General features: G+C 38.6%; 1 protein-coding gene across 21 annotated transcripts in view; it reads left to right on the top strand.

The window, feature by feature from the left end:
- The window catches only part of WWP1 (WW domain containing E3 ubiquitin protein ligase 1), a 156772-nt gene that overhangs the window by 94087 nt on the left and 42649 nt on the right, over positions 1–20036 (top strand). For 13 of the 21 annotated variants that reach the window (XM_042254512.2, XM_027973247.3, XM_060393965.1 and 10 more), the window contains 9 exons: positions 1557–1652; positions 3042–3216; positions 4952–5006; positions 5091–5175; positions 5305–5433; positions 11113–11188; positions 11296–11367; positions 14382–14470; positions 19036–19195. In XM_042254512.2, the coding sequence (XP_042110446.1) occupies positions 1557–1652; positions 3042–3216; positions 4952–5006; positions 5091–5175; positions 5305–5433; positions 11113–11188; positions 11296–11367; positions 14382–14470; positions 19036–19195 (937 nt within the window). Of the gene's footprint in view, positions 1–1556; positions 1653–3041; positions 3217–4951; positions 5007–5090; positions 5176–5304; positions 5434–11112; positions 11189–11295; positions 11368–14381; positions 14471–16711; positions 16772–19035; positions 19196–20036 lie in introns of all 21 variants that reach the window. The other 8 variants (XR_009595095.1, XM_060393959.1, XM_060393968.1 and 5 more) reach the window with 1 other exon arrangement.

Here is a 20036-nt window from a genome sequence, read left to right as displayed (position 1 = left end):
CACAAAGTCTAAAATATTTATATCGAGTACTTCACAGAAAAAGGCTACCTTCACTTGATCTAATGAATGGAATGTAGAAAATTACAAAGATGATATCCAGAAGGGGGTCTTCATATGATGTGTGTAGCAAGCAATTTAGTTTGAGTAAGATAAATTCTCTTTGGAGGAAAGCCCTGAAATCTGGAAGCAATATGGAAAAATTAAGAACTAGTGGCTAGAATTAGAGTTGGAACCTAAGTGCTTACTGAATATTGAATATTAAATTAGACTATTTCCAGCTAACTTAGGATCACATTAGAAATGGCTTCATAGCCCATTTTATGGATGGTGCGCTTGATTATGTACATTACACTCCTCTTACATTACACTCCTTGCAATACAGGAGACCAGGGTTTGACCCTTGCGTCGGGAAGATCCCCTGGAGAAGGAAATGGCAACCAGTCCAGTACACTTTCCCAGGGATGGAGAAGCCTGGCAGGCAGTAGTCCCTGGGGTCGGAAAGATTTGGCCATGACTGAGCAACTTTCAGTTTCACTTTTCTCTAATTAAAAAGAAGTCAGATTAAATTGCATCCTCATGTTTGAGAAAGGAAAATATTTCCCATTTGTTCTACTTTCAGCTGAGAAGAAGAATGTTAAACTCAGAAATAGGAAGTTTCTGTTTTTAACGTTTGAAGGTTCTCTTCTGTGCCATTCCAAGGAGAGGGTGGAGAGGAGAGACTGAGGGTAGGGAGAGGAAGAGGAGGAGTGTGTCTGGGACGGAGCAGATGAAGACAAGGGAGGATGTCCTTAAACTCAGAGGTGCACTGAAGACAGAAGAGGGGTGGCTGTGCACAGGAGGGAGACCTGTGTGCAGATGGAAGAAGGGTCGTCCATGGAGCTGTCTCACTACACACTTTAATGCAGTTGCTGCTGAAATCTTTTAGATGTGTGTTTTCTTCAGCTGCCAAAAACGGATATTACTTCATTGGCATTTTGTCCTTTGGGCATGGTATTAGGGTGACAGTTCCTCAGCTCTTGATAAAATTTCTGTTTTGTGATGATTTGGAATTCCGTGAATTAGTCACTTTAAAAAACTTTGGGTGTTATTCTGTCTTCCTCTGCTAAATGTACTTACTGAGTTTCCAGTGCGTGCTGTGTGGTAAGTCGCTTCAGTCATGTCCAATTCTGTGCGAACTAATGGACTGTAAGCCGCCAGGCTCCCCTATCCATGGGATTCTCCAGGCAAGGATACTGGAGTGGGTTGCCGTGACCTTCTGCAGGGGATCTTCCCCACCCAGGGATTGAACCCGCATCTCTTATGTCTCCTGCATTGGCAGGTGGGTTCCTTAGCACTAGCGCCCACTGGGAAGCTGGGAAGTTTCCAGCACTGCTAATGAAAAGGGAATAATTAAGCATTTACAAAGCCCAAAAGAAACAACTTCATTTTGTGTGTATACATGACTCTTTAAAACATACCTATAATTTTTTGGCTTATAAAAAGGAATCATAAAAAAAAAGGAACCGTTCTTCAGATAGTCTTTAGCTTGTTCTTTTATTTCTGTATTTTTATTAAAGGTGGGAACAGAGAAGAGATCCTCACGGTAGAACCTACTATGTGGATCATAACACCCGGACGACCACGTGGGAGAGGCCGCAGCCTCTGCCTCCAGGGTAAGGTAGCGTCTTCTCCGGCTTCAGCTGTGTTTCATACGTGGAATTTTAAAAGCTCAGTTAATGCAATATAAAATGGTTCTTTGCTACTGCATGTTACTTTTCCTTGATTTGCTTTTGTGAATAGTAAACATTCAGTAGATGAGATTTGTTACCCTGTGTCTCATTTACAGTCAGTCTGAAGGGCTTCCTCAAAAGATTAGGAGATGTCGAACGCTGGCATGAGTTTACTGAGGGGAGCTGCAGACTTCTGACCCAGTGTCAGTTCTTGCTATTTTTTGAGAAATGAGAGTCATGTTTAGGGCAGTTTGTGTGTATGTTTCTTCATAGACAGGGATCTAAACTATGCTGTTGTGTGATATTTACGTAAGAGATCCTAGTGTAGTTCAAAATTATTACCTAAAAGATCATTACAAGTAAAATTATATTAATTATGGCTGAAGTTAATAGAGCATTTTAAATGAAGAGGCATTCCTATTACATACTAAATGAAGCTTGTGCTGTTAGGCTGTTATTTACTAACAGTCCTTCCAGATGCAACTCAGAGCTCGCCAATATAAACATATTCAAAGTCCAGAAAATTAAAGGCAACAAGTGTGTTATCTTGTGAAACTGGTTGCTGAAAGTATATTGAAAGCCTATGAATTAATAATACAGATTGACTGGAGGTGAATGGAACCCTGGAGGGTATGGGTTCAGGAGGACAGGGCGTCTTCTGGCTGGTGGAGAAGGGTATTCCGTTCTGAGAGAGGATTGAAACACAGGCATGACAGGATGAGACATCTGACACATTTGGGGCCCACCAGGAGTTGATTTGGCCCCTCGGATGGGTCCCTTGAAAGAAGGGGAAGTGAGGGTGAGGGTGGAGAAGGGCGGTGAGGCTGAGACGGTGACTGGGCTCATCATTTAGCCATGCCAGCAAACGGTGATAGGTGGAATGGCGTGGCTACATCTGCACTTTAGTTCAGCATCAGTGTAGCTGCAAAAGGTGGATTAAAAAGCTGTAAAAGTTGAGTTAAAACCCTTTACATGGGCAGGGGTGATAGAGGCAGATTGCTTGGTATACAGTTAGCACTCAGTAAATGTTTATCAAAGAAAGAGGGAGAGTAGTCACATTGATACTGTTCAATCTATGACCTCTTTTTTAGACAGTCCTTAGAAATCATGTATGGGAAGAATGGGAAGGTAATTGAGATAAATAGATAGCAAGTTACATGTCTGTAAGTTTTCTGAAGAATATCAATATTTACTTTCTTTTAAACTCATCATCTCTTGGACTTGATTTTTAAATTATTTAGGTAACATATTACTTAACTACTTTCCAGTTTCTTATCTAAAGAGATGATTGTTTATTTTCATTTTCACTGCTGCTCCGTTTATCTTTGGTAGTTGGGAAAGAAGAGTTGATGATCGAGGCAGAGTGTATTACGTGGACCATAACACCAGGACAACCACCTGGCAGCGGCCCACCATGGAGTCAGTCCGGAACTTTGAGCAGTGGCAGTCCCAGCGGAGCCAGCTGCAGGGAGCTATGCAGCAGTTCAACCAGCGATACCTCTACTCGGTAATTAGGAAGTTATAGGCCTTAATGCATCTTTTTCTTCCAGACGTCTTGCCTTTCCTCCCTTGGTGACTTTTCTTAAATGCTATAGATTGTAAGATCTTTTTTAGTTGATCTTTAATAAATAATTCACATTTCTGATATGCATAAGCACTTTTAAGTTTTTTTTTAATCCTAGTTTACATAGCTATACACTCATACTTTTGTCCTTGTTAAGAGGTAGTCTCAAAAATGCAATTTCTTAATCATATAATTTGTCTTGGCCAGTTCCCAGTCTTCTACTTTTGGTTATAATCATTTTGTTTGCTTTAAACAAAGCTGATTGCCTCCTGACTTTACTTAAGGCCAGTCTTGCCATATCCCAGCTATCCTGTTTCCATCCCAGCTTTGTAGAGATGCTTTCATCTGTTTTGGCCCACTAAATATGTATTCCTGGGATTAGAGATAGTTTTGTCCAAAAAAATTTAATGCTGTCTGAAAATTTGATCAATTGGTGATTTACTGCCATAAGCAAGCATCCATGGGAGTGTGGGGGATGGGAGGACTTCTGTTTAAATAGATTTGATCTCAAGAAGTAGAATGTATAAATCTCAAGTACTGGGCATCTCTAGGTAGTGTTTTGGGGCAGCTTGAAACCCCAAAATGTGGAAAGAAATTAGGAAAGATACACAAAGAAAACAGCTGTTCAGAATCCTGCCTTCAGCAGGCTCATTCGGCTCTGCGTTTTTGGGAGGTTAAGTAGCAAGGTTTGTTGCTCTCATTTGCAGGTTGGTCCACTCTCCGGGTTGTCTGACCATCAGAGAGTGGGCCGGCCAACCTGCTCAGCATCTCGTGCGGTCAGTTCTTGGTTCCTGAGTAGCGTGTGCAGAAGTCTGTGGGGATGTCCCACCGTTTAGCTGTATGTACTAAACAAATTACGTGTGTGCGTTTGTTTTGGCTGGACTTTGCTGTATCTATGGAAAACTTTGGGGAAACGGCAGAATTAGGGAATGGTGTGCATCAGAAGTGTGTTCTTCTGCACAAACAGAACATCCTGAGGTTAAGATTTAGTTGTCTAAATGATACAGAGTACAATTCATAGTATCTGTTATGAAGTTATAAAATATTTATCAAGATGTATATATTGTGTCATTAAGAAATGATTTTTCAGGTAATAAGTTTTTATTTGTCTTTCTTTTAAAAACTAACGGTAAAAATGTTTATTTTCTTTTGAATATATTTCTGAGTTGTCATAATATGTGAGCATTAATGTGTTTTTATGTATGTCTGAATATATAAAATATATTAATACAAAGGTAAAAGTTTATTTTTACAAAGATAATACTGGAGTTTAATATTATTATGTTAGTAGACATTTGTTTAAAGAGAACTGTGGTAATTATTCTGTTTTTCAGCAAATAATGTTATCTCATTTAAACACTACAATTTTCTATATGTTATTCTCTCATGTCATTTCATTCTTATGGACTGTCACAGAAAGGCTAAGAGATTAAAGTGCTAATGTTGATACATTATTTCTAAATCATTGTAGAAAAACTAATAATTTATCACTTACTTAACTCCTCTCAACTCAAGACATTTTTAGAATTCTGTGCCTTGAAATTACTATATTCACATTTCTTTATCATATTTTTTAGAAAATGACTCTTAAATGTGATTCAGCCAAGTGCTTAGTTAATGCTTTTATATTAAAAACCTGTTCTTTTAACTTCTCCTCCTAATCCTTTTCTCCAATCAGGCTTCAATGTTAGCAGCAGAAAATGACCCATACGGGCCTTTGCCACCAGGCTGGGGTAAGCTAATGTGTTGTTGATAAAAATATTGAAGTGTATATATAGCAAATAGTTATTAAACACCATGCTCACTCTATTTTTTAGAAAAAAGAGTGGATTCAACAGACAGAGTTTACTTCGTGAATCATAACACAAAAACAACCCAGTGGGAGGACCCCAGAACTCAAGGGTATGTGTATCCTGCAGCCTTACTTACGTGAGCTTACGTGTCGGGAGATGGAATCAAGTGAACCTCAGCTTGGACGTTTTTAGCACCTCGAAAATGTTCACCTTGTGTGACTGTGACTTTATCTTTTAGTTTGCAGAATGAAGAACCCCTGCCAGAAGGTTGGGAAATTAGGTATACCCGGGAAGGTGTGAGGTACTTTGTTGATCATAATACAAGAACAACAACATTCAAAGATCCTCGCAATGGAAAGTCATCTGTGTAAGTGAAGTTCTGAGATGCTGTTTAATGAGAACATAAAGTTTGACTTCTAATTTAGCCTCAAGCAGATTTTACATTATGTATCAAGAAAATCTACACAAGTAATAATCTAATATATTTGTTTTGCTCTACTGTATATAATTTAGAGTGGATTTGTGGCATATAATTCCTTAAGAAGAACAATAGTAAATATTTATCTAGTGATGACTGTGTGCCAGGGATTCTTCTAAGCACTTTATATAAATTAGCATTTATCTTCCAACAGCTCCTTGAGGTTGATACCCTTACTTTCCAAGTGTGGAAACTGAGGCCTAGGGAGCAAAACAGACTTATGCAGAGTCACGCAGCAAGTGATAAAAGTGGTTTCAGACCAAGGCAGTCTGTCCACGGAGTGTGTGCTCTTAACAGTCACATCCTGCCTCTGCAGCATCAGGGACTGAGACGGTCAACACGGTTTTCCTGGTAAAAATAGCTTAATTAAGTATTTGAAAGGCTCTCCTTCATCCATTTTCTTAGATGTGATGTCTTTACATTACTAAGAAAACAGAAGCAGCCATAAAAGTCTTTCACGAATTCCTACCGTTACATCTCTCTACCAGTCAGCATCTGTCTTCCCTCTTCATCCTGAAGTTAAATTGCCATTGTTGCTGTCAAAGGCCAATCCCTCTGCTGGTGCTCCAGATCGTCCCCTCTCTTCCGATTAGCTACTCCAGCAGTGATGTTCATACCATCCGTCTTTCTGTGCTGTATCATTCCCATCGGGTGTTACTTCTCTGAAATTAGAAATGGGCAAGTGGAAAGCCATGACTCATCACCTTGTAAGTCCATTTGATGGAGAATTCATTTGTATTGCTTCCCTCTACAAGAAAACTACCTGAACGACTTGCCTGTGTAATTTGCTGTTTCTAGTTCCTCTCTCAAACCACCAACAAGAAAGTTTCACTGACCCTAAGTGACCTTGCTAAGGGGACCAGTGTCCTCTAATTGGTTAGTCCCTGTTTACAGCTCTAATTTGACACAGTCAGGAGTATTTGAAGGAAGTTTCCCTCTCCTGAGAAGTAGTGCAGGGACTCTGCTTCCTGATTGCCTTCTGCCTGTCTGGTCTTCTTCCTCTTCCTTTTTTTTGGGTGATGGGGGACCCTCCTTTCCTGTCAGCCTGTCAACACTGATGTACCCAAAGTGCCTCCTCAGATCTCTTTTCTCTGCTGTCTATACTCATTCTCTTGGTGAATCTTACCCAGCTCACAAATGTTTTTTCTCTAGTGTTTCACTAGTAATTTTGCTGCTACTTACTTGATAGCTATTCTTAACTTCTTCCGGATAACTACCATCAGTCAGACTTATTCTGCCTGGGATATTTCCCATCTCAATTGAAGGGACCTCCACTCTTAGGTGTGTTTGAGCCAGAAATCTTGGAATTGTCCTTGACTACTCTCTCACGTCACATACAGTCCATCAAGAGTTCCAGTTACCTCAGCTTCAGAATGTATTCAGGACCAGCTGTGTCTCACCATATCCACTGCCGTCACTTTGGTCCAAGCTACCGTGGTCTCTCACCCGGAGTGCTTCTCTGAGTATCACTCTGCTTTCTGCCTACGCGTCATGTAACACGGTCCTCCATACAAGTCTTTTTACTTTTTTATTTTTCTTTTAAGTAAGAAGTTACTCCACAAAACCCTTCCGTGGTTTCCATCTTAATCTGAATAAAAAAGCAGAGCACTTGACTGTGGCCTCTAAGCCCTTGGAGCATCTGACCCCTGTTACCTTGTCAGCCTCACGTCTGACATTTCTCCTCATTCGCTCTGCCTCAGCTTCCCTAGCGACTTAGCTGTATCTCAGACATTTGAGGCTTCCTCATCTGGGCTCTGATTTCCTCTGGTTGGCATGCGCCTTCCCCCAACAGTACCTGTATGACTTACGCCCTCCATGTTTTCTGCTCAGACACTGTTTTGTTTATGAGTCCTACTCTGTTTATTCTGTTCACAGTTGAAAAACTCTTCTCCGCACTTCACTCCTTGTCCTTTTTTCATCTTTTTTTCCCTTTTTTAGGAGCGGGAATGGTGAAACACTCATGCTCTTCTAACACTAAATGTATGGCTTACTTATTCATGGTTTCTCATCTGTTCTCTTCACTAGTACATAGACTACACAAAAAGAGGTATTGTTTTTCCAGTTTGTTTTATTAGCCAGTAATACTCTCACTATCTAGAATAGTGCCAGGGTACATACTGTGCATTTTGTAAGTATTTGTTGAATGAATTCGGTTGAACCTGACAACAGAAGAGAACATTTTCCATCCATTCCAAAATGTTCCCTAGGAATGTAAAAGTTCTTTATGCCCGTCTCATAGGCTGTCACTCAGTGGGCAGAAGACCCAGGTGTTCTCAGTGTGAATAGAACTTCCCCTAAATGCTGCCCACCTTGCTTTTTCCCTCACTGACCTGCTGGGCTGGGTGACCTGGACATCGCTTTCTAGGAGCTCAGTTTTGCTTTGCTTACTCTCTCCAGCAGTATTTGTTTTGATTTCAGATTAACTTTAACATGTGATAGAATATCCTTTCCTGTCTCTTCTACCTAGAGCCTCTTGTCCTCCCCCTCCTTGGATTTAAGGGTTAGCAAGAAGTTTTTTTTTTAATAGTCATAGATTTTCATATTTAACTACCTTTTCAATATAACATACCATTTAATATTTGCACTCTAATACATGGTTAAAATCTAAAATGGGATAGAAAGTATAACCCTGGAAAAAGCGTAGAAAAAGCAATATATACCATCCACAACAAGGCCTGGTGCCAATCCTGGTGTTATGACACAATTCAGCTTTATATTTTTTTTATATTATAGGTATTATGCCTATTGCCCCCTTCCCCGTCTACATTCCTACAAATTCTAGTGTCAGTTTATATTTTCTAATAAAAATGTAAATCTCATTATGTTAGTGAGAAGTAAGCCTTTGAAACATATATTTTTTTCACCTGCAACACTCTATTAGAAGTGCTGGGTTATTTGAAAATCTGTCTGTTTTTAAAAATTTATTTATTTTTTATTTATTTTTTTAAATATCTTTTTAATTTTTAACAAATTTCACTTTATATTGGAGTCTATTTAATTTACAATATTGTGTTAGTTTCAGGTGTACAGCAAGGTGATTTAGTTATACATACCTACTCCAGCATTCTTGCCTGGGAAATACCGTGGACAGAGAAGCCTGGCGGGCTACAGTCCACGGGGTTGCAGAGTCGGACACGACCAAGCACACGTGATGCACCAGGTCAGCTCAGTTGCTCAGTCCTGTCCGACTCCCTGCAACCCCATGAGTCGCAGCATGCCAGGCCTCCCTGTCCATCACCAACTCTCGGAGTTCACTCAAACTCAAGTCCATCGAGTCGGTGATGCCATCCCACCATCTCATCTTCTGTTGTCCTCTTCTCCTCTTCAATCTTTCCCAGCTTCAGGTCTTTTCCAGTGAGTCAGTTCTTCACATCAGGTGGCCAAAGGATTGGAGTTTCAGTTTCAATATCTGTCCTTCCAATGAATATTCAGGACTGATCTCCTTCAATATGGACTGGTTGGATCTCCTTGCAGTCCAAGGGACTCTCAAGAGTCTTCTCCAACACCACAGTTCAAAAGCATCAGTTCTTTGGTGCTCAGCTTTCTTTACAGTCCAACTCTCACATCCATACATGACTACTAGAAAAACCATAGCCTTGACTAGACGGACCTTTATTGGCAAAGTAATGTGCTTTTCAATATGCTATCTAGATTGGTCATAACTTTTCTTCCAAGGAGTAAGCATCATTTAATTTCATGGCTGTAATCATCATCTGTAGTTATTTTCGAGCCCCCCCAGAAAAAGTCTGCCACTGTTTCCCCATCTATTTGCCATGAAGTGATGGGACCAGATGCCATGATCTTAGTTTTCTGAATGTTGAGCTTCAAGCCAACTTTTTCACTCTCCTCTTTCACTTTCATCAAGAGGCTCTTTAGTTCTTCTTCGCTTTCTGCCATAAGGGTGGTGTCGTCTGCATATCTGAGGTTATTGGCATTTCTCCTGCCAATCTTGATTCCAGCTTCTGCTTTGTCCAGCCCAGTGTTTCTCATGATATACTCTGCATATAAGTTAAATAAGCAGGGTGACAATAAACAGCCTTGATGTACCCCTTTCCCTGTTTGGAACGTCTGTTGTTGCATGTCGAGTTCTAACTGTTGCTTCCTCACATGCATGCATACACATATCTATTCTTTTTCCCATTCCTTTCCCATATAGGCTATTACAGAGTATTGAGTAGAGTTCCCTGTGCTATATATATAGTAGGTCTTTGTTGCCTATTTTAGTGTATTATTTTTTAATTTTAATTTAAAATTTTTCTTTCATTTTTTGCCAGGCAAAAGTATCTTTGTGTGGATTTATATTCCATACCCCTCCCCCACAAAGAAAGATAGCTTTAATGTGCTAAAGGGATTCTTTTAATCTCTAGCTAAAGTTTAGATGCTTGCATAAGTTCTCTAAAACTTTTCAAAGAGAGGCGAAACTATTGGTAATTTGCTTATTTGCTGTGTTGGATTACATGGGAAGCACTGTCAAAGGTAATGATGAAACTTCTTAGATTCTACAGCCAAGTGTCAGTTAATGGAAGTGTTCCAGAAACTATATGACATTCCTCATATTGGGTATATCCTGAAATAGTGTTGCATCATAATTTTGGTTATTATCTTAAGATGTTATGTGTTGCATAAATAGCCAGATTTCTTTGTCAGTTGCATTGCAGTTGGGTCTTTAATCATGCTGTTTCAATTCTCTGACACATCTATTACTCTGATGCTTTTACAAATATGAAGGTCTTCCAGAAGATTCATAGAGAGGACTTTTTTACAAATACAGGTTTCTGATAACTTTAGATCATATCAGTTAACTGAGTAAGAAATTACAGAATTCTAATGGAAAACCTGATGGCTTCATAAACTGCTAACAAGCGATCAAGACCAATAAGAATAATTACATGGGACTGAAAGAACAATACAATTTATGTTTTATGTTTTTTTTGTCTGAAATACTACTGGCTTTTAATATTTGTTTTCCAGATATGAGGAAATTTTCCCCATTATGCTAATTATAACTATGTATAATATATGTATATATTTAAATTCTATCACATATTTTCACTGTTTTGTACATTTTTTATTTATTTGGAAAGTTACTCATATATTGAATATTGTTCCTGCCTCACTCTGTTTTGTGGGAACTTCCTCCTCTTAAAAATACTTTTTACTATTACCTTTTAGTTTGTTATGCTAATGACAAAATCTGTTTTTTGTTTTTCTATAAATGCTTTCATTTTTTTCCCAAAGATATACAGTTTTTTGTTTGTTATTCTATGTTTCTAGCACATTAACTAGCTTCTCTGTTTGTGTGTTGTATCCTTTAAGTACATTAACTAACTGCTTTACAAAAGACCCACCCATACACATCATCCCCGTCTTTGTGTGTGTACATTGTGTGTCCTCCTTGCTCAAGTCTCTGTTGGCCCCTAAATATTACCGTTACTTCTCTCCCAGCAGGTGTTACAGAGTAACTTTTCTGTCATTTGTAGGACATTGGTACACTCCAGTTTCATACTGAATACTGAACATCCAGCTTTGTTATTTATTAATATATGGTTTGTTTTTGTTTTTCTTTAGAACTAAAGGTGGTCCACAGATTGCCTATGAACGCAGCTTCAGGTGGAAACTCGCTCACTTCCGTTATTTGTGCCAGGTACTGCGGTGGTAAATAAACCTTCTGTTCATAATCATTTAGTTTTCTTGTTTCAGGGCACATGTACTATAACTTACATGACATTACAATATCATTTTTGTTTTCAGTCTAATGCTCTACCCAGTCACGTAAAGATCAATGTGTCCCGGCAGACGTTGTTTGAAGATTCCTTCCAACAGGTAAGAAAGATGTACCAGAGTAAAATTGTACAGTCAGCCCTCTGTATCCACAGATAAAATACCATCCATGGATCCAACCAACTGTGGATAGAAAATATTCTGTGGTGGGGTGGAGGGAGATTTCCAGAAAGTTTCAAAAGGTGAAATTTGAATTTGCTGCCACTAGCAGATTGTTTTATTGTGCCTTGCTTTATTTCTGCTTTGCAGATACTGTGGTTTTTACAGATTAAAGGTTTATGACAGTCTTGTGTTGAGCGAGTCTCACAGCACCATTTTTCCAACAGCATGTGCTCACTTGGTAGTGTTTCTGTCACATTTTCATGATTCTTGAAATATTGCAAACTTCTCATTATTATTAACTTGTTAAGGCAGTCTGTGAACAGTTATGTTTTATTTACTATTCCAAAAAGATTCAACTTGCTCAGATCATGGTTAGCATTTTTTTTTAACAATAGAGTATTTTTTAAATTAAGGTCTGTACATTGTCTTTTTAGACATAATGCTATTGCCCCCTTAACAGACTATAGTACAATGTAAACATGACTTTTATATGTACTGGGAAACCAGAAAATTAGTGTAACTTGATTTATTGTGATATTCTCTTTATTGCGGTACTCTAGAACCATACCTGTAGTATCTCCGAGGTATGCTTGTGTGTATGTGGTATTTATATTGTATTAAGTATTATAAATAATTCAGAGATGATTTGAAATTATATGGGGTGATGCACATAAGTTGATCACCCCCATATTTCGGTATCTGTGGAGCTGTCCTTAGAACCAGCACACCTTGGATACTGAGGGAAATCGTAGAACTTGAGTCATTATATTGGTTATATCTAAAGGGAATTAAGGTTTAGAAATTTTCAGCCATTTAGAACACAGCTGTGACAATGACTACCACTTACTGAGTGTCCCTTATAATAATAAAATCCATCATGTGTTGAGTGATTGTCATATGCTTAGCACTGGTACCTTCCATTTATCATTTCATTTAATTCATCACAAAATCCCTTTGAGGTAGCTCCTATCATTATCTCCCATTTTGCAGGCACAGGTACCCAGGCTGAGAAACAAAACCATTCTACCATGAATTAGATTACTAAAATAAAGCATAAAGAGCTCTGGAACAAGTTGACATATTTTGGCACCTATTTACTTTTTTACTAAAGTGAAAGTGAAGTTGCTCAGTCGTGCCCGACTCTTTGCAACCCCATGGATAGTAGCCTGCACCAAGCTTCTCCGTCCATGGAATTTTCAAGGGCAAGAGTACTAGAGTGGATTGCCATTTCCTTCTCCAGGGAATCTTCCCAACCCAGGGGTTGAACCCAGGTCTCTCACATTCTAGACAGACCCTTTACCATCTGAGCCACCAGGGAAGTCCTTTTTTACTAAGACTTTACCTTTTTACTATGACTTTATTAACTCAAAACAAAAAAGTCGTGATATGAGACTAAATTAAGATTAGATTGGTATAGGCACTGTATTCCATTTAAATATTTCTCTCATACTGTAGCGTTAATTCTTACGTCCTCCTGGTTTCTGTTAAACACCATGAACTCGGGCCTTGTCCAAGCACTCATTTAAGTGGCAGCTCTCTGCGCACCTCCCTCACAGTCCCATTGCAGCCAGTCAGGGTACTTCATTCCTGCTTGCAACACTTCTCACCACCTGCCGAGAAGGAACTGGCAGCCCACTGCAGTAGTCTTGCCTGGAGAACCCCATGGAGCCTGGCGTGCTGCAGCCCACGGAGTCACAGAGCTGGACACAACTGAGCAAGTACATCACCACCACCTAGCACAGTCACCTCCCTTACCAGAGCGAAGCTCCAGGAGAGCCCAGCTGTTTGTTTGCTGCTGCTTTGCGCAGTGCCTAGAAACAGTGCTTTGCACATAGCAGGTATCAATAAACATTTGGTGGCATGAACAAACGCATGTAGTACCTTTGCTGAATTATCTGTAGAATAAAGATTAAAAAACCGAAATATTGTCAGTTCTTTTTTTCTGACGAGGTTGAGAATTTTTCTTCTCAGTCCTCTCCTAAAGTATTACAGTGATGAATTAAAATTCTCTGTGTGTTCAGGTACACAGGGACTTTTATGTATAGAAGCCAAAATGGAATAACAATTCTTAAGTCAGTGATGTTCAAATCCTAGCTTCAGTTTAGTCACTTCTTGCAGTTTGGACAAGTTACTTAATATAGCTGTTATCAGCAAAACTTTTTCTGTTTGATTTAATAAATTGTTATCTTGTTCCAAGCTCTGTGTAAACTTTGTTTTAAGACATACACATCTGAATTCATGGTAGATTTTACTTGGCTTTGTCCTCTGGCTTGGGGAGAATCGTGCCCTGTGAGCCTATGACTGGCCAGCTAGTGAGCTGTCGCCTCACCCAGGCCAGTCTTGGCTTTCGGATATAATTCCCTTTTATCTGGAAGTAAAGCTTACTTACTAGTAACCTTAATGTGAGCCTTTAAGGCTTATAAAGTATCTAGTATAGATACAGTTTTAAGATAAACCTTTTTATGCTAAAATTCATCATCTTATAAATAATTCTTCACAATAGCTGAGTTCCTTTCCTACTGAGAAATGGAATGTGTGGTGTAAGCAATAAATTCTACTTCTCATTAAGTGTTGCTCATCAAAAAAATTTGCAAGTCACCTTTTATAAGATTTCAATAAAATTTGGAGAGTGACAGAGAAGGGAATATTTTCTAACTTGAAAAACATTCTGTTTTAAGCTGTTCCTCTCTTGCTACTAACCCAAAGTAGAACTACCGTTTAATACCAGAAGAAGGGAAAGAGATTTATGAAAGTTAGAGAAAGCTTAGTAGAGTAAGATGCATCTTTGCTAGTTTGTGGAATAAACCAGTTGATCTCTTTGAATTAAAAGCATTGTTGTATAAGATAACAAAATGTGTAACTTTGAAAACAGATGAAATTTAATCAAAACTGTTCTGGAGGAAACTTGTATTACATATGAATGTTTAAGCATCCATGTTTTTGTTTTTAATTAGATTATGGCATTAAAACCCTATGACTTGAGGAGGCGATTATATGTAATATTTAGAGGAGAAGAAGGACTTGATTATGGTGGCCTAGCAAGGTAAAAGAAAAGACATATCTGCTTTGAAATAAGTGTATCTCCACTGTAGATATATTCTTGAAAAGATAACATTTTTTTCAATAGCAATCTAGAATTATTTTTAAAAACAAAAATTGAAATATCACATAAATCTAGGAGTAACCATTATTATTATTATGTTGCTTATCCTGTATATTTTCTCTGCATATTCAGTTGACCCTTAAAAACATGGGGGTTAGGGGTGCTGAATCCTGTGTTGTCAAAAATCTGTGTGTTTCAAAAACAAGAGTATGGGATTAATCAATACAAGCTACTATACATAAAATAGATAAGCTACAAAGATTTACTGTATAGCATGGAATTATATTCAGTATCATTTACAAACCTATAATGGAATATAATCTGAAAATTTTAACTGAAACGCTTTACTGCTAAGTCAGTTCAGTCGTGTCCGACTCTGTGTGACTCCAGAGATGGCAGCCCATCAGGCTCCCCCGTCCCTGGGGTTCTCTAGGCAAGAACACTGGAGTGGGTTGCCATTTCTTTCTCCAATGCGTGAAAGTGAAAAGTGAAAGTGAAGTCGCTCAGTCGTGTCCGACTGTTCGTGACTCCATGGACTGCAGCCTACCAGGCTCCCCCGTCCATGGGATTTTCCAGGCAAGAGTACTGGAGTGGGGTGCCATTGCCTTCTCCAGAAACTCTTTACTGTATGCCTTAAAACTAACACAATATTGTAAACCAACTTTATTTCCATTAAAAACAACACAAAACAAAGGAATTGATGATTGACTTACCAAAGAACAGGAAGCTAAAGCAGTTTGGATGAAATCTGGATTCAAATCCCTAGTTCTTTCAGTTCTACACATTGTGATCTCTAATTGACTTTTGCTGCACTTAATTGATTTTAAGATATTTGTAAAATGAAAATACAGGCACTCTATTTATTGAAACAGATCCACGTATGAGGGGACTTGCAGAGTTCAAAAGCATGTTGTTCAGGGGTCAGTTGCATATAAATTTGAATATACGTATTTGCTGACTTTTTTAAAACAGAATTGATCGTACAATTTGCAAAATATAGCAGCTTGATTTTGTTATTTTGTCTATCATGGATGTCTTTCCATATCAGATATAGACCTTATACTCATGGTTGCATACTCTTCCCTTGTTTGGACATAGTATAGTTGATGAATCAGCATGAATAAGGTTGTTTCTTGTTTTTTGCTATTATAACAATTTATGTTGGTTTGATGTTTGTGTTTTTAATCCGGTCTGAGTCCTTTTGACTAAATAGTTTTCCACATTTACTAAATATTTCTTTAACAGACACTTACGAAGCAGTAAGAACAGGAGATCCTTTTTATTTAATTTTTTTTCCTTCATTGCTTTGCCCAGAGCTAATTTGACTGCAGTTTATTTTTTAGTCAAAGCATTCTCATTAAATATTTACAAAGAATTAAATTTGCTTTTCTTAGAAACAACTCTCTTTTTGAACTGGTACTTCATGGGTGTTCAGAGTTACATAATCACAGTTTTAGTACAGCTGACTTAAACAGGTAGAAAACTAGAGCTGGTGGACTAGCAGAGCTGGTTGTGTGAGTGTGTTTTCTCACCTAAAACAGTAAGTTTTTTTGGAAGAGAAAATTGCCTTTCACCATGGATATTCATATCACATCTATTGTGATTGTCTCAATTTTAAAAATGTTCAGACATTAAAAAGGCACATCTTAGAAATGAAATATGGTATTATTTTTACAGTGTCTGACTTTATAATATTCATATTCTTAACCATTTTGTACCTCAACTGTTTGGGTTTTGTTTTATATTTTTATGGTTTTAATGCATATAATGTACATAATTAGTTACTGCACACTGTGTTTTTCTTATTCCCAAATTATTTATTTTAATTCATGTATTGGTTTTGGTTTAATCAGTTCACAAGGGTGATATATCCCTCTAGTTTTACATGTTTGAGAATATGTTTTCTGCTGCTTTTGTTTTTAAACAAGAACTTTACTAGATACGAATCTCTCACACAACACTTGTTTCTCCAGTACTCGGTAGACGTTGCTCCACTGTCTTCTAATTGAATGTAAACACTATCAAATAGGAGGCCAGCCCCTTGTAGGAAGCTTTTTTCCTCTGGGTACCCACACAGGTCTTTTCTTTGAAGTTCATTAATTTCATTGTTGATTGTTTTATATCTTTTTGGGGGCACTTATTAAGATCTTCCTTAATTTAAGGGAAATTTTCTTCTATTAGGTCTTTGAATATTTTTTCTGTTCCATTTGTTCCGTTTTTCTTCAGGAACCTCAGTCATGGGTATGTGGACTCCCCTCTCAGCCTTACCTGTCTGTCATCTCTCCTCAGGGCACTTCCATCTGTGCTTTTTCATTGTTCTGATTCTTCTCACGCCTGTGCTCACGTCTCTGTTGGCAGTACTGCCCCGTGTGTTGCTGCTTCTAATGTGACTTTTCATCGTTGATGGTTTTACTGTTTTCCTCTCTAGACTCTGCTAACTCATTCGTTGTCTATTAATTTTTTCACCCTCTTGGAACTCTTTAGTTTATTTGAGAGATACGGAAGAATATGTTCACAGGAACTCTTCTGCCTCCCGCTGCTCAGGGCTCCCCTTCTCCTCTCTCGCTGTTGGAGCATGGGTTAGGTGCCACGCTGCAGGCACTCTTGCTTCCAGTGGGCCCAGTTTTCTCCGGCTGATTGCTGAGCGTCATCTGCAACATCCGGGAGTTTTATTTCTAGTGTTTGTGTCTAAACACATTCTCACTGCTCCTGCTGCTGCTAAGTCACTTCAGTCGTGTCCAACTCTGTGTGACCCCATAGGCGGCAGCCCACTAGATCTGTTCAGTTTCTCTTCCTGGGGACATGTGTTACTTCAGCCTTACCACAGTGGGAAGTCAACGTGGTTCAGCTACTATTTTGGAACTGAATTTCCTTTTATAAATGGATTTTAACATTTCTCAGTTGATTTAGACTCCCTTCTCTACCCTTCATTAAGTTTCCAAGATTATATTTTAAAGTTTCAGAAAAGCATTTCTGAACGGGCTGCCAGGCCAGACCTAGCTTGTATAGTGATGGCCCCCATTGTGATTTTAAATTTTTTTATATTATTTGACAACATTAAAGAAATCACTAAATTACTCCTATGAATCAAGATTTCTGGCCTCTCTTTAAAAACAGTTGCCACATCTTCTCACATGGCATCAATTGCTGAATCAGAGTAGCTGCTTTCCCTGTCGGGCATCATACACTCTTTTTCACTTCCTGCCCACCATAGCCAAGTTGTCTAAGGACTGTGATTATATGCCTAGAAGTAATTCTTCCTAGACCAGTGGTAACTGTTATCCGGGATACAATGAGGAATGGGGGTTTGTGACTGAGTAGAAGACTGTGAGCCCATGCAGAGAAGGAAGCCCCTTGTACTCACTCACTAATATCTGTAGGTATTTGAGTTTGGAACCCTGTATTAGAAGAAATTGCTATGGAAGACAGGCTTTGCATAGTGTTCATTTTATAATATAAATTATTAATCTTTTACCTAGTCAGGTTTTCTGTATTGAACTTTTTAAAATGAGACAAACTACATGGTAATAAGTTAGATAATGCCTACCCCATTTAAAGATTTCATCTTTGAAAATTTTAGTTCCATTTTTAATCCATTGCCTGAAAAAAACAGTTAAAACTGTTCATAGCGGCCATGCTGTGTTACCTCAGTATCACCAGCAAATACTCACTGAAGCCTATTCAGGGCTTCCCTGGTGGCTCAGTGCTAGAGAATCCACCTGCCAGTGCAGGGGACATGGCTTCAATCCCTGGTCTGGGAAGATCCCGCATACTGCAGGACAGCTAGCCCATGTGCCACAGCTACTGAGCCTGTGCTCTAGAGCCCAGAGCACAGCTCCTGATGCCCGCCTGCCCTAGAATCCTGCTCTGTGATGAGAGAAGCTCCTCCAGTGAGAAACCTGAGCACCACAACCAAGAGTAGCCCAGTCACCACAGCTGGAGACGGCCTGCACGTAGCAACGAAGACCTAGCGCAGCCATAAATAAATAAAATAAGTCTTCCTTATAAATCTAGTGTGTATAGGTTGTCAGGTGCCTATAAGAGTTAAAGGTACAAAAGATAGAGACATGGCTTTTGTTTTTGAGTTCCTTACAGTCTGGTGGATATAGTGGTCTTGTGGGCCAGTCAAATGCAGAAAAGTGAATAATATTGTGGGATTGTTCAGTGACGGAGACACTGAAATACACTGAAAAATGCCTCCAAAAATTGCTGAAGTAGATATCAGCTGAACTTGAAAGTGGGATCCCCATAGGCTGAGTTGAAGTTCAGGATTCGTACATAAAAATATGGCATAGGAAGAAGCACACAATATGTGACAAATACCTAGTTTATAGTTTGGCAGTGCAGGAACTGGCAGGTAATTTAGAATGGGCGGCTTTGGAATCGGGCAGTAGAGTTGTTAAAGACTGTTGAGTAGAGATGGGATGTTATGTATGAATTTATTTAAGGTCTGTTTTTAAATTTATATATGGTTGCTAAAATAATATTGACTTATCTTCTTTTAGAGAATGGTTTTTCTTGCTTTCACATGAAGTTTTGAACCCCATGTATTGCTTATTTGAGTATGCTGGCAAGAACAACTACTGTCTACAGATAAATCCAGCATCAACTATTAATCCAGACCATCTTTCATACTTTTGTTTCATTGGTCGCTTTATTGCTATGGTGAGTCTTGGCTTTCCATTACCTACTTATTCATTTATTTGAATTTTGCTTATTCCAGAAGTATTTTAGAGAAGATTTTTTTTTGTAACTGATACATAGCATCCTTGGTTATATGTATTCACAATTTGGTTATCAAGGATGTTTGCCTAGAGAGTATCAAAATAAGTTCCTGTGTGAAGATTGTGAATATAGGATTATTGATACAGCCAGTTGGTCTTTAGAAGTCCTTTCATTTAATCCTAATTGTAGTATGACCACTTTTCAATAAGAGGAAAATCTGAGTTGTATATACAATCATTGAACTTGATTGATATTTTTGGAATTTTCGTAGCTTTGCAGAAGGTCTTGTAGGACCATAAACTTCTTGAGAAGTGTTTGTGTTTATATTTTTATTTGCACTTTATTATATATCCATTTATTCAGCAAATATTCATTGCCTGCTGTGGCATCATAGTATGAACAGGATGAAACCATGATAAGACACAGTTCTTGTTCTTAGGGATATAAATATTGTTAGAGGGAGACAAATAATGAATATATACTGAGGGAAAGGAAGTGTTGCTCTGTTATTTAATATGAGTAAAGGAGGCCTGTCTGATGGGTAACACTTGAACAGAAATAAGAAAGCAAGGGATTGAATCATGCAAATATTTTGGAGAACAACATTCGAGGCACAGGGAACAACCCGAAAAAAACGATCTTGGGTGGAAGTACATTTTTGAATGAAAATGTCATAGCTGGCCCATAGAGGGAACGTGGTGGGAGATGAGACGTAGGCAGTTTGTGGGATCATTCGGAAATTCAGCTGAGGGCTTTGAGCAGGGAGTGGTATGATCTAAGG

Source organism: Ovis aries, chromosome 9, assembly GCF_016772045.2.
Source record: "Ovis aries strain OAR_USU_Benz2616 breed Rambouillet chromosome 9, ARS-UI_Ramb_v3.0, whole genome shotgun sequence".
Classification (NCBI taxonomy): domain Eukaryota; kingdom Metazoa; phylum Chordata; class Mammalia; order Artiodactyla; family Bovidae; genus Ovis; species Ovis aries.
This window is presented reverse-complemented; position numbering and strand designations above follow the sequence as displayed.